Source organism: Brassica napus, chromosome A3 (genome assembly GCF_020379485.1).
Source record: "Brassica napus cultivar Da-Ae chromosome A3, Da-Ae, whole genome shotgun sequence".
In the NCBI taxonomy this organism is placed as follows: domain Eukaryota; kingdom Viridiplantae; phylum Streptophyta; class Magnoliopsida; order Brassicales; family Brassicaceae; genus Brassica; species Brassica napus.
The window spans coordinates 7,989,746-8,003,032 of record NC_063436.1 but is presented as its reverse complement, the minus strand read 5'-3'; the positions used below and the strand labels follow the sequence as shown (position 1 = coordinate 8,003,032).

At 36.7% G+C, this 13,287-nt stretch overlaps 2 protein-coding genes and 1 pseudogene across 2 annotated transcripts; 2 read left to right on the top strand and 1 right to left on the bottom strand.

Moving 5' to 3' along the window:
- Positions 1-2,353: 2,353 nt before the first annotated feature.
- LOC106437788 (3-ketoacyl-CoA thiolase 2, peroxisomal) lies at positions 2,354-5,655 on the top strand. The gene is made up of 14 exons (XM_013878763.3): positions 2,354-2,625; positions 3,009-3,085; positions 3,189-3,273; positions 3,352-3,478; positions 3,566-3,664; positions 3,741-3,808; positions 3,897-4,004; positions 4,095-4,172; positions 4,265-4,397; positions 4,495-4,591; positions 4,669-4,792; positions 4,886-4,994; positions 5,228-5,311; positions 5,401-5,655. Exons 1-14 carry the CDS (start codon positions 2,542-2,544, stop codon positions 5,508-5,510), a joined length of 1,383 nt encoding a protein of 460 aa, XP_013734217.1. The 5' UTR covers positions 2,354-2,541; the 3' UTR covers positions 5,511-5,655.
- A 1,373-nt stretch (positions 5,656-7,028) lies between these two features.
- Positions 7,029-8,721, top strand: LOC106437787 (vesicle-associated membrane protein 722). The gene is made up of 5 exons (XM_013878762.3): positions 7,029-7,392; positions 7,743-7,884; positions 7,974-8,094; positions 8,172-8,234; positions 8,342-8,721. Exons 1-5 carry the CDS (start codon positions 7,200-7,202, stop codon positions 8,489-8,491), a joined length of 669 nt encoding a protein of 222 aa, XP_013734216.1. The 5' UTR covers positions 7,029-7,199; the 3' UTR covers positions 8,492-8,721.
- A 663-nt stretch (positions 8,722-9,384) lies between these two features.
- On the bottom strand, positions 9,385-12,397 carry LOC106437786 (annotated as a pseudogene).
- Positions 12,398-13,287: the final 890 nt, after the last annotated feature.

The window sequence follows — 13,287 nt, the reverse complement described above, 5'->3', positions numbered from 1 at the left end:
GTTATTGCTTTATATCATATACTGCAAAAAAGTAAATCCACAAAATTTTGTTCCCATTAACTTTTCTTCTTTTTATATCCTTGTTGAACTAATTGTACAACACTGTCAAAATCTATGTCATTAAGATCTGGATGCGTTGGGGTCACCAAATGTTTGTATTCCTTAGAGAATCCAAACATTTTAAACCAAAAGATGTAACAAATAATAAACAAGTTTTATAAGTCTCCCAAATCTCTAATTTACAAATTTATAAACCCATATAAAACTATATTTATAATCTTTTATAAAATGCTTCACATTATTGACCAAAACAACGATTGGATAATCACTTTTAGATTGTCTACTGGATCTGTTCCAGCTTCATAAATCCTCAGAGGAATCACGAAGATGTGCAAAATTCATTGCTATCTAACTGCCTGACGAATTAAAAAGATAATGTTAACTTTTAATCGTGTAAAGATACCTTATCCAAGCATAATGTTCATGTATTTTGGTAACAGTCTTACAAAGAATATAGGATAACACAACACAAGACTTCTCATGTTCACACGTTTATATGTTGTTCTATAGATATATACGATGAACTCTTGTTTAAGAACTTCTTTTATAACACCTTGTAAATCGTTGAGATGTATTATCAGCAATATCCTAAAACCCAGATTTATAAGGGGTTATAATTCCTTAATATGCAGTGTACTATTGGAAAATACCTCTCTTAAATCGACATATTCAAATGAGAAGTCTGAAGCATCAATGATATGAACTTAATAAAACGATGATATGAACTTCTAATCATGGTCTAAGATGGATAAGCATAGTGTTCATGTATTTCGACAAAAGTCTTACAAATAATATAGGATAACACAACAAAAGACTTCTTGAGTTCACACATTTATATGTATAGACATATACAACTCTTGTTAAAAATACTTCTTTTATAGATCAACATGTTCAAATGAGAAGTCTAAAGCAATCTTGTTTGATTGTTTCATTGGAAACTTTTCTAGAAATTATAAGGAACCAAGATAGACACAACTGTCACTAATCAGTCAAAAAAAAAACTAAATTAATATATTTGGAAGAAAGAGAGAAGCTAATTTAAAAAGTCTTACTTTCATAATTCATCGTAGAAAGAGCAATTGATACTAAAACACAAACTCGTTAAAGACATACACACTGAATTTCATGAATACGACGACGGCGGGGCTCGATGAAGAAGACGACGAACTCGTTAAAGACAGACACGGTGAAGCTCATAAATACAGCAACGACATGTTTGAGGAAGACGAAAGAGAAGCTTGACGAAGAAGACGACGAACTCGTTAAAGACGGACACCGTGAAACTCATGAATACGGCGACGGTGGATCTCCACGAGAGAGAAGATAGATCTGAAAAGAGGCGTTTATGGTTGAAGATAAGGAAAGGTTAATTTAGTCTTTTGCCATTTAATGAAGAATGTATTTTTGAAAATGTCCATTTAGTGGTGGTAAAAGTGAAAAGTGGTACACTACAAAGTGTATAATTGAAATTTCCCCTTCCTAATTTTTGAAAAATATCGCTTTTACTCTTCTATACGATTTCGATTTCACGTATCCGTTTCCGATTCCATATAACATAGCATATAGGTCCATAACTTCGGATGGATATAAGCTGACAGACTAATGGTTCCTACAAAATGAGAAGTGAAAACACAAAGTGGAAGAAGCTAGTAATGTAATGTTCCTCCACTACAAAAAAAATATTTATATGCAATAATAAACTTTAAAATGGATGTAAGAAGATACTGCAGGAAATAGATAAATAACATCCCTTTTCATGGTTACTCCAAATTTACCGAGGCAACATTGTTTCTTGTTTAAAGACTAAAAGCAGAACCATCGCAGGAGCCCAAGTGTGGGGATGTTTTTCCCTAGCGGGTCTGAGAAACTGATTCTTCCAAAAGCAAAACATTCAGATACTTGTCTAATACCACTAGTTACCGAAATCTGAAGTGTTTTGTTTTCATCGGAAATAACTAATAAGGAAATAGGGAGTATATATACTCAATAAGAAGTTCGAGGCGTAGATAAAGTAAGCCGAAAAGGTTGGGGGTCATTGTATAAATTTTTAAGCGATTGATGTCCAGAAGATGAAAATGAATACACGGCACGCAATTCAAAGCCCCAAACGGGCGGGGTGCACACGTCACAGCTTAATCTTCTTCATCTTCTTGTCTTTTTCTCACTTGATCATCAAATCTTTTTTACTTATTCGACAATACTAAACCAACCAATCAGACATATCGTTAGGTCAGATTAAACATTAAGGACAAAGACTAAACTGATTGGTTTTGAAATAAACTGTACTATAAGGAAATAAATATTTACAAACAAACAAGAAATGATTATTTGATATCCTTAATTTAGATTAATAACGGCCAAAGCGGTGAGCTATCCATCTTTGCTTATAAATGGATCGAACCCGACGACTGTGTAGTTTCGTCAAGTTTACAAACAAATCATTTCCCAGAAAAACAGATCCGAATTTGAATCGGCATAAAAATGGAGAAAGCGATCGAGAGGCAAAGAGTTCTTCTTGAACATCTCCGTCCTTCTTCCTCCCACAGTTTCGAGGGCTCTCTCTCTGTAAGCTTTTTTCTCTCTCTCTCGCTCGATCAATTGCGATCTCTAGGCTTCGATTGTTCTCGATGTTGATTTCTTATACTGAATTTTGGATTGTGATGTTGAAACATAATTTGATTCGATCCACGCTGAAAAAGCTTTGGTTTCAGCTAATTTGAGATCGGATTTGAAGACTTGGATTGTGTTTTGGTTTACTTGATTGAGATAGATTTAGATATTTTCATTTTTGGTTGTTTGGTTGTTTGTTCGATTGGGTTGGATCATCAGATGTGCTTTATTTTCACCATTTTCATTCATCTCTTTTACGAAAAAGTCAAAAGCTTATCTCGACTTAGTACTTATCCTCGAATCATTGCTTTAACGTGTATCTTTTTCCAACGTATCAGGCTTCTGCTTGCTTGGCTGGGGACAGTGCTGCTTATCAAAGGACCTCTCTCTATGGAGATGATGTTGTCATTGTCGCGTAAACTCCATTTCTTTATGCTTTTCAGGAAATTTATGAAGACTTGTTGTGTCTCTCTGTAAGATTCTTGTGATGACACTCACGCTTTTTTGATCCATTGCAGAGCCCATAGAACTGCACTTTGCAAGTCCAAACGTGGCAACTTCAAGGATACTTATCCTGATGATCTCCTTGCACCTGTTCTTAGGGTCTGTCTGCTATCTCTTTTTTATTTATTCATTTACTTCCCACTTCTTATTGTTTATGGTATTATCTTCTTGGTGCAGGCTTTGATAGAGAAGACGAATCTAGACCCAAGTGAAGTTGGTGACATTGTTGTGGGTACTGTTTTGGCACCGGGGTCTCAGAGAGCCAGCGAGTGCAGGATGTCTGCTTTCTATGCTGGTTTCCCTGGTATGTATCTTTTTCTTTTTATGAACAGCGATGCAAATATTTGTGTCTGTTAGCTGTATGCTCATGTTGTTATGTCCTTCGGTGCAGAAACCGTGGCGGTGAGGACTGTGAATAGACAGTGCTCCTCTGGGCTTCAGGCTGTTGCTGACGTTGCCGCTGCCATCAAAGCTGGATTTTATGATATTGGTTAGAGACTAACCTCTCTTTGATTACATAACTGATGTCTTTGTTCTCGTATAGCTGACGATGATGTTGGATTCAGGTATTGGGGCTGGATTGGAGTCCATGACTACCAACCCAATGGCATGGGAAGGGTCAGTCAACCCAGCGGTACTGTCTCTTTATTCTCTCTTATATGGATTCTCAACTGGCTCTGTTTAGTTTATAGCTCACTATAAAACGTATTATGGTATTGCAGGTGAAGAAGTTTGAGCAAGCACAGAATTGTCTTCTCCCTATGGGTGTTACTTCCGAAAATGTAGCACACCGCTTTGGTGTCTCAAGGCAGGAGCAAGACCAAGCTGCTGTAAGGCCACGGAACTTTCTCATTGTGGTTGTACTTTTAGATAAAGTGATAAAACCATAAATTTGCTAAGCGATCGAATCATACTGTTAGGTTGACTCGCACAGAAAGGCAGCTGCTGCTACTGCTGCTGGTAAATTCAAGGATGAGATAATTCCAGTTAAAACCAAGGTATTTTCCAGATCCATTATTCAACAACTGTTAACATTTAAGACTTCTACTGGTGCCTTACTTACTGAACTTCATTGTGTTTTCTGTTTCAGCTTGTTGATCCAAAGACAGGTGATGAGACACCAATTACAGTTTCTGTTGATGATGGGATCCGAGCAAGCACAACCCTTGCCACTCTTGGGAAGCTGAAGCCAGTATTTAAGAAGGATGGCACAACAACCGCTGGTACTTTTCCCCAAAACGAATCTCATTGTAGAGAAAACAGTTTTTTTTTTAATCACACTTTTGAATCCATTGCTTCGTCTGCTCTTATCTCAAACAGGAAACTCCAGTCAAGTAAGTGATGGTGCAGGAGCCGTTCTCCTCATGAGGAGAAGTGTTGCTACGCAAAAAGGACTTCCTGTCCTTGGTGTATTCAGGTGAGTGACAACTTTTCAGAAAAGCTATAACGGTGATGTTCATTTCCCTGAGTAGCAAACTATTGGAAAAATTGCAGGACATTTGCTGCAGTTGGTGTTGATCCAGCAATCATGGGTGTCGGTCCAGCAGTTGCCATTCCAGCTGCAGTTAAGGCGGCTGGTTTAGAACTCGATGACATCGACTTGTTTGAAATCAACGAGGTAAATAAGCAAACAGTTCCAGGATCTTCTTACCACATATCTTTTCCCCCAAACCTTGTGATGATAACTGTGTTTAAATCCTTGTGTTTTCAGGCATTTGCATCTCAGTTTGTTTATTGCCGTAACAAACTGGGACTTGACGCCGAGAAAATCAATGTCAATGGTGGTGCAATGGCCATAGGACATCCTTTGGGCGCTACAGGTATATAAGGACACAGATACGAAATTTAGTATTTTAGTTTCAATTCAGCTAGCCAAAGAGACGTGGTTAATGAGCTTATCTAAGCAATCAACCAGAACAATCTACTGAAGCATCCTTATAAGTTTGCCTTCACATTTGCTCAAGTTTGCTACATTTAGTCTTATTAGGCTAGATTCAATAGAACTATAGCTAAGTGACCAAGATCAGCTAATGCATCTTTAAATGTCTCACAGGAGCACGTTGCGTTGCTACTTTGTTGCACGAGATGAAGCGCCGTGGAAAAGACTGTCGTTTTGGGGTAGTGTCGATGTGCATTGGTATACTTCTCTCTCTCTCTATAGTCTCACTCGTACGATCTCTAAATTGGTGCTGAAAATGTTATGTTTGATTGGGAAAAATGTGGCAGGGACGGGGATGGGTGCAGCGGCTGTGTTTGAGAGAGGAGATGGAGTTGATGAGCTTCGCAATGCAAGGAAAGTTGAAGCGCAAGGCTTTTTGTCCAAGGACGCTCGTTAGAGATAACTGAATGTGTACAAGCATCAAACACACATTTCAGTTCTCCAAATATTACAGTTATTTGAATAAAGCATTACAATCAATGTTTGCCCGAGTCTTGTATCCTTCTTGACCGGGTGGTGTTTTTAATATATCTTTTTTTTTTGAAGGGGAATCTTCTATTCTATGAAATCTTACATGTATGGATAATATTGTTCTTCTCGAATTTCAGTTTCATCTTGGATATTATAGAAATTTCAGCTGGCAGCAAGTTCTTTAGAATTCAATGGATATGTGTGAAATGTTCAGGTTTTTTTTTTTTTAATGTTCAGCTAAAGTCTGTTTTGACCTTCGATGTCGTCTGATATAGTTACAGAAGTTAATAACTTCCTTCTCCTTTCAAAACTATATTTAAAACAAAGGAATGATATTGGATATCAATTGGGGTGGTGGCGCAGTTGGTTAGCGCGTCGGTCTCATAGCTACTGAGTGATCCGGAGGTCGAGAATTCGAGCCTCTCTCACCCCATTTATTTTTTTTTCCTTTCCAGGAATCCAATCTTATTGATTTATTAACGAGTTTAGGTGGTCCGTTCCCCTCGAGTCCTCGATCAACTACTGAAACTATACGTTTTGTTGTTTGGTTTCATGTCGGGTCATCAATCTAAATCCAATCCAGCCAAAAAAAAAAACACCCATTAGACGCTAATATTGTACACGAAAATCACTTATTATACGTTAGGGTGCTTGACAAAAAAAGAAGAAGATTAGGGGTGTAGGATGTAAAAGTTCATTATTCTAATAAACATGAAATCGTTGACAAAAACAATTTAATAAACATGCAAGTATAAGTCAGGATAATACTTGAATAGATAGGTGCGGACATGGGTGCATGTAGAATGACTAAAACATTTTAGAAAAATAATTCATATAAATGTGCTCTCATAAACTTAAGTTACAATCGTTGACAAAAATAAAATAAAACTTGCTCTCATAAGCCTTTAAACTTTAAACATCCATATTATTCTATCTAAATTACTGGAAATAATTCAAATACACACATAAATTTCAATAAATACCAAAACTTTCAAATTTACTAACAGTCTAAACCCACTGGTATAAAAAGTTTGGTGCTTGGATTACCAAAAAAAAGAGAGTTTGGTGCTTGTTTATTGAACCAAACAAATAGGAGGATACACACTTGTATTCTAACTACGTTGAAGTTCACCCAAATATGTTTGGTAATAAGTTTGAAAGTTTTGAACCAAAACAAAAAGGATAAAGAGTTGTAAATATGTTTGAAAGTACTTAAAGATATTTTTCAAACATATTTAAATTTCAACCAAGTTGAAAAGTTGAAAGCATCAAATACCAACAACACCAACTTTAATGAGGACGCACAAGTTGAATATCATAAAAACAATTTCGAAATTTTGTTATTTAGTCCTTCTTTACAAAGTTTTGAAATACACAAAGTTAACCATAAGTTTCTGAATTTGCTTGCTTAGTCCCTCACCTCAGGTGTTCTAATTTATTTTCCTTCTTTTCAATTAAACGTTAGACGTCGTCACTTAACGCTCGCCTCTCTTCTCTCTCTCTCTCTCTAACACTTAGTCCTCGATTCTCTACGCGTTTCAGAGTTTAGTCTTCTTCTCTAGATCTCTGCCTTCCTCCGATCCATCGCTCTCCGCGTCGTTTTTCATAGAAGAAAATGGCGCAGCAGTCCTCTTTGATCTACAGTTTCGTCGCTCGAGGGACGGTAATCCTCGTGGAGTTCACCGATTTCAAAGGGAACTTCACATCAATCGCCGCACAGTGCCTCCAGAAGCTGCCTTCCTCGAACAACAAGTTCACCTACAACTGCGATGGCCACACCTTCAATTACCTCGTCGAAAACGGATTCAGTAATCGCTCGATCTATTGATGTATTGATGATGATGATGATGCGGTTATTAGCTTTTTTTTTTTATGTGTTAGGCTTGATTGGTGTTAGATCTGATCAGTGATTAGGTTTGATGAATCTGATTCTGCTATTGTTCATTTTTTAATAATAGCGACTAATAAATAAATAAATGCAAATTTGTCATATTGAATCCCTTATTGTTAATAAATAATTTTAGAAATTAAATACCTGATTGGGTGTTCAGGTGGATATGTTTTTCTTTCTTAGAAGCGAGCTACTCTTGTTTATCTTCTAGCTTTAACTATCGACATGGTCTTAAAGTTTAAACCTTTTTTTGTTTTCGTTGTGCAGCTTATTGTGTTGTTGCAGTTGATTCTGCTGGGAGGCAGATTCCCATGGCTTTTTTGGAACGGGTGAAGGAGGATTTCAACAAGAGATACGGTGGTGGAAAGGCTGCTACTGCTCAAGCTAACAGCTTGAATAAAGAGTTTGGGTACTTATAATAATACATTTCTTTGATAGCTGCTGAAAATTTTCAGTTATCATTGTCGACTGATTTCTTTTGTTGGCTGGTCTAAAAAGGTCGAAACTGAAAGAGCACATGCAGTATTGCATGGATCATCCTGATGAGATTAGCAAGCTTGCCAAGGTGAAAGCTCAGGTGTCTGAAGTTAAAGGTGTCATGATGGAAAACATTGAAAAGGTTCGATCCTGAGTTCTGACCAATGTAAAACTGCGGTTAAACCATTTAACCATTTTGTGGAACACATTTGTTTGCAGGTTCTTGACCGTGGTGAGAAAATTGAACTTTTGGTGGACAAAACTGAAAACCTTCGCTCACAGGTTACTTCTCTTATGCAACAAAACATATATGCTTTGAGTTTCTCTCTCTCTCTTTTGTCTTGGGTTTACAAAGTTTTAAATTGTAACTTAAAACTGTGTTAAAACAGGCGCAAGATTTCAGGACACAAGGAACACAGATGAGAAGAAAGATGTGGTTTCAGAACATGAAGATAAAACTCATTGTTCTAGCAATCATCATTGCCTTGATCCTCATCATCGTCCTCTCAGTCTGCGGTGGCTTCAACTGTGGCAAATAAGTCCGGGAACATTTCTTCCTCCTAGTGATTTTCCGTCAACATCCTCATTCACTTCGTTGTGCTGCTTTCGCTCTTTTTTGTGGTTTCTAAATTCTCTCATGCTATCTTTATCTGCTTAGATTGTACGTCTTTGAAATTGGTTTTGTATAGGCCATATATATGTATGAATGTTCGACATTTTGCCAACATTTGCTATTATTGGTGGTATCAACACGGATTCTTGCGAACCATTATGCTGACCTTATTATTTTTTTAAAAAAAATCTATTTTTTCCAAAAATCAGGGTTATCAAAGAATATGGTTCAGTTTCTTGCTGAAGAAGCCAAACGACCTTTTTTTTTCAAAAAATCAGGTTTGTCAAAGAATATGGGGTTCAGTTCCTTGCTGAAGAAACTAACCGACCAAAAAAAAAACAGAACATTTCATTATTGTAGTGCATTCAAGTGTCCACCTAAAAAGACCTTAAAATTAAAAACTCTCTTCCTAAAGGCGGACATCAACTACACTAACCTCAAGATAGGGAATAAGCTGGAGAAGAGATTTTCCGTCATGCAATCGAATGACAAATCAACGTTGGTTGTGAATAAGTCAGACATGACTAAATCAATGTAATTTAGTCCTCCATTCTCTACGCGTTTCAGCGTTAATAAATCTCCAAGCAGGGGATAAAGATACAAACAGAAAAAACATAAGGGAATTGCAACAATACAAGAGTTAGTATGTATTCTTGATGTTATTTGAAAGTTCTAGTTATTCCAGCTCGTAAAATTGGCCAAACACAACAAGTTCGTTATTGCAATCATAAACACTCAACAGACCAATGGGTTCTAAATATATTTCTAGATAAAAGTAAAGTTATATGAGATACATTGATGGAGAAAGAGAGAAACACATAATCTTAAAAAACTTTTATTCATTCGTAATATGTCAAGTACTTACAAGTAACAGAAAAACCAAAATCAAACCGGGACTGTTCTACCAGAATTAGCTACATCCATAATCTCCGTCCCATCACCTCCACCTCCGCCACCAATCTGCTCCTCATGCTCTCTCGAAAGCTCTTCCAAAGACTTCCCTTTCGACTCCGGAACCAACAAAGTGAAAACAATGCCCAAGAAGTTAACACCTCCAAGCATCAACAACGAGTTCCTAACTCCGATCCCCGGCGGATAACCAGCATCAGTCTTCTTCGGATCAGTACTCTGCGCCGCATAAAGAAACCCAAAAGCTCCAACAATAGCTCCCGCCTTCCCACTCGCCGCCGATATCCCATGACAAGTCGACCTAAGCCTCGCTGGAAAAATCTCCGCCGGAACAACAAACGTCGTCGCGTTAGGACCAAAGTTCGCGAAAAACATAGTCAACGAGTACATGATCAAGAACCCGATCCTGTTGTCTCTATGCCTCCAATGATCATACGGTATCGCGAGCGCGAACATGAAGACGGTCATGAAGATAAAGCCCATTAGCTGTATGAAGGTAGTCGATGAGCGCGACGGTGAACCAGTAGCCAGGGACGGTGCCGCAGAGAGCGATGAGAGTTTGAGCTCTGGAGACGGTGTAGACTTCGTGGATGGCGTTCATTGTCTCGGCCGCGGGGATCCATCCTATGGCGCTGTAGATGTCTTTTTGGAAGAGGTTGCTGCTGTAGTAGGCAATGTCGAGGAGGAACCATGTGGTGGTTGTGCCGACGAGGTGGAGGCCGTGACGGCGAGCGAATTCTTTGGAGAATAAGCCGAAGGAGTTTGGGTTTGATGAAGACGGGTTTGACTGTGGGTCTTCTTCTGCTATTAGATCAACTTGAAGTACCTGTTTTGTAAATAACATGAAGTTCTTTATTTTGCTATTTTACATTTAATACATAAAGACATCGTCGCTTCAATGGGTAATATTAATATATATGATGAAAAAATCAGAAATATGATACATCGTTTAGAAAACAAATAATTTTTTGGGGAATTCTCTCAAATAGCTTTTTTTTTTAAGTTTTTGTCACAAAAATAATCCTCAGAAAAAAAAAGACCAAAATAGTTCCTTTTGATTTTGAAAATTTTAATTTTAATTTTTTATTTTTAAAAATTTGAAACCATTTCCCAAAAACTCACCCCTTAACTCTAAATCATAAGTCTTAGATTAATTAAATCTATAGTAAAAATACATTTTTACTCTTTAATAAAATTTATCTTGATCATTTTTTTCATTGAGAGTTATTTATGTGACAAAAACTTAAAAATGGCTATCCTAGAAAATTTCTCAAATTCTTTTCCTCAATTTTTTTTATTTTTCTAAATTAGCTATTATACAAAAAAATACAGAACACGTTTTTTCTTCATCAAAACTGAAAAATATGAAAGTCGTTTTTATTAAATAATTCAAAATTATTAATTCAATAATATTTAATACTTTATATAGTTATTTTTATTTATTTTTCTGAAATTTAAAACTCATTCATTTTTATAGGTCATTGGTTACTATAAAAAGGTTGATCATAAAAAGTTCACATATTTGTTGACAAAAAAAAGTTCACATATATTTCTAGAATTTTCTCTATTCAATTCATTCGTTTTTTTTTCTCTTTTGATAGTCACTAGTAAGACACCTAATTTGAACTCTCTCTATTTTTACATTTTCTTTTGTTAATCAATAGTTAAGTTATAACTTTTTTTTTTTTAAGTTAAGTTATAACTTTTTCTTAGATAAGATTCTTAAGGTTCAAATACATAAATAGAAAAAATGATAAACGTTTAGATTTTAGTATGATTAGTTTAGAAAGTACCTTAGACATATCGGCGGCAGCTTGTTTAGTATTCCGAGCAACAAGAGCTGTATACCTCGCGGTTTCCGGCATCTTCATCCGCCAATAATAAGTTAGCAACGCCGGGATAGCTCCAAACATAAGCACAATCCGCCACACGTAATCTGCCTGCGGTACGGTTGACCCCACCGGGTCAACCTCATAGGTCGGCGCATCAAACGCGTGGTCAAACGCAGTCGAGACGATGAGAGACACAATCCCTCCGGCCAAGATTCCGAAGCCTTGCATGGCAAAAACGGCGGCTATGAATGCGCCACGTGTCTTCTTGTTGGCGTATTCGGACATGATGGTGGCCGAGAGAGGGTAGTCGCCGCCTATGCCGAAACCGAGCCAGAACCGGAAGAAACAGAGTGTGGCCATCGCTCCGTTAGATGAGTGACCAAATGATAGACCAGACCCAAGTGAACATAGTACCATGACCATCAAAGTAATACCTAAGAATATTTCAATATATATATAATTGATACAAGAGAAGTCATAAAAGAGTAATACCTTGTGTGTTTCAAGAATTGATAAAAAAAAAAAGTCATAAAAGATTTTCATTAGGACATGAAACTTTCGTCTTTTCGAATATGTAAATTCATATGTATGCTTTATCGATTTGATATGAAGCTATTTTCCAAGGCCAAGCTAATAAATAATTAACAAAGCTTACCGTAAACTTTCTTGCGGCCAAGCTTGTCTCCAAGCCAGCCAAAGAAGAGCTGGCCAGCGAGGGTACCACAAAAGGCAACGCCATTCACAGCAGCAGCAACGTTTGGAGGGAGTGTTCCAGGCTTCTTGGACCCATCAACATGGTAGTATATACGGCCAAGGAGCTTTGTGACGAGAGAGATGCTAAAGAGATCGTAAGCATCAGTAAAAAAGCCCATACCCGCGATTACAATCGCTGTGAAATGGTACATCTGCGTTTTGGCCGCATCTAAAGCGTTCAAGACTTCTTTCCCCTTCCTCGCCATTTTTTGTTTCTCTTTTTCTTTTTTTGGTTCTTCTCTGTTGTTTACTGACCTGAGAGATAAATGTAACACACACTACTATATAATTATATATTCTGAAACATAGGCATGTGATAATAAGGGCAGTTATCTACGCAAACATAAATGCAGTTTATAAGCGATTTGTCAAAGGTTGAAAGAGTCCGGATAAGTATGTGTGAGGCTAAGAAATTAAGATACCCTTTTCAAACGTGAGGAATCAATCTACTTAATTAAGCTTGTTTCTGTTTTTATTCTTAATCTAATCGTTTCACTCCAAGTTAAGCAATAGTTGATTGTTTCATAATAAAGAAAAATACCAACGTATATAAAATATTATACTGGCACACATGCATGCATATGGAGAGAGGATGAAACCTTACAAGAAACACGATGAAATGGAAACTAACGAGAAATCTGGGAGGCGTTTGGTATTTATAAGTCTAAAAATACAAGGAACGAAGGAACATTTTGAAGAATCTACAAGTATATACCTTACAAAACTATAAACTAAGTTTGCTTTTGTAGTCATTGCATTAACGTGAAACTCCATAAATACGATTCATTTTATGAGGTCAATTGCTTCACGAACTTTCCTTCTACATTTGAATTTTATTATTTTATGAGATCTCTTATTTTATAGGTCTGGGAAAACGAGAGAATTATTATTTTTCTAGTGTTCTTTAAGCTGTGTTAACATCTTTCTATTTAAATATTCTGAAAATTTTCGTGGCTTGAAAAATTTCTTTTAAAAAGTTGGATTTAGTCGAGCACACGTATGTAGCTTGAAGTCAAAATTTCCGACAATTTTGTGTCACAAATGTTTACTAGGGGAAGTTTTATTTTCTTCTCATTGCCGTGTGGTAGGAAGAAACGTTTCCGTTCATACCACAAATATTCTCTTTTACTATTACCACTAGGTAATAACCCGCGCCTTGCGCGGGATGTGATTATTAGTTTTGTTATTTTTAATAAAAAAAAAACAAATTTATTTAATCTGGATATCG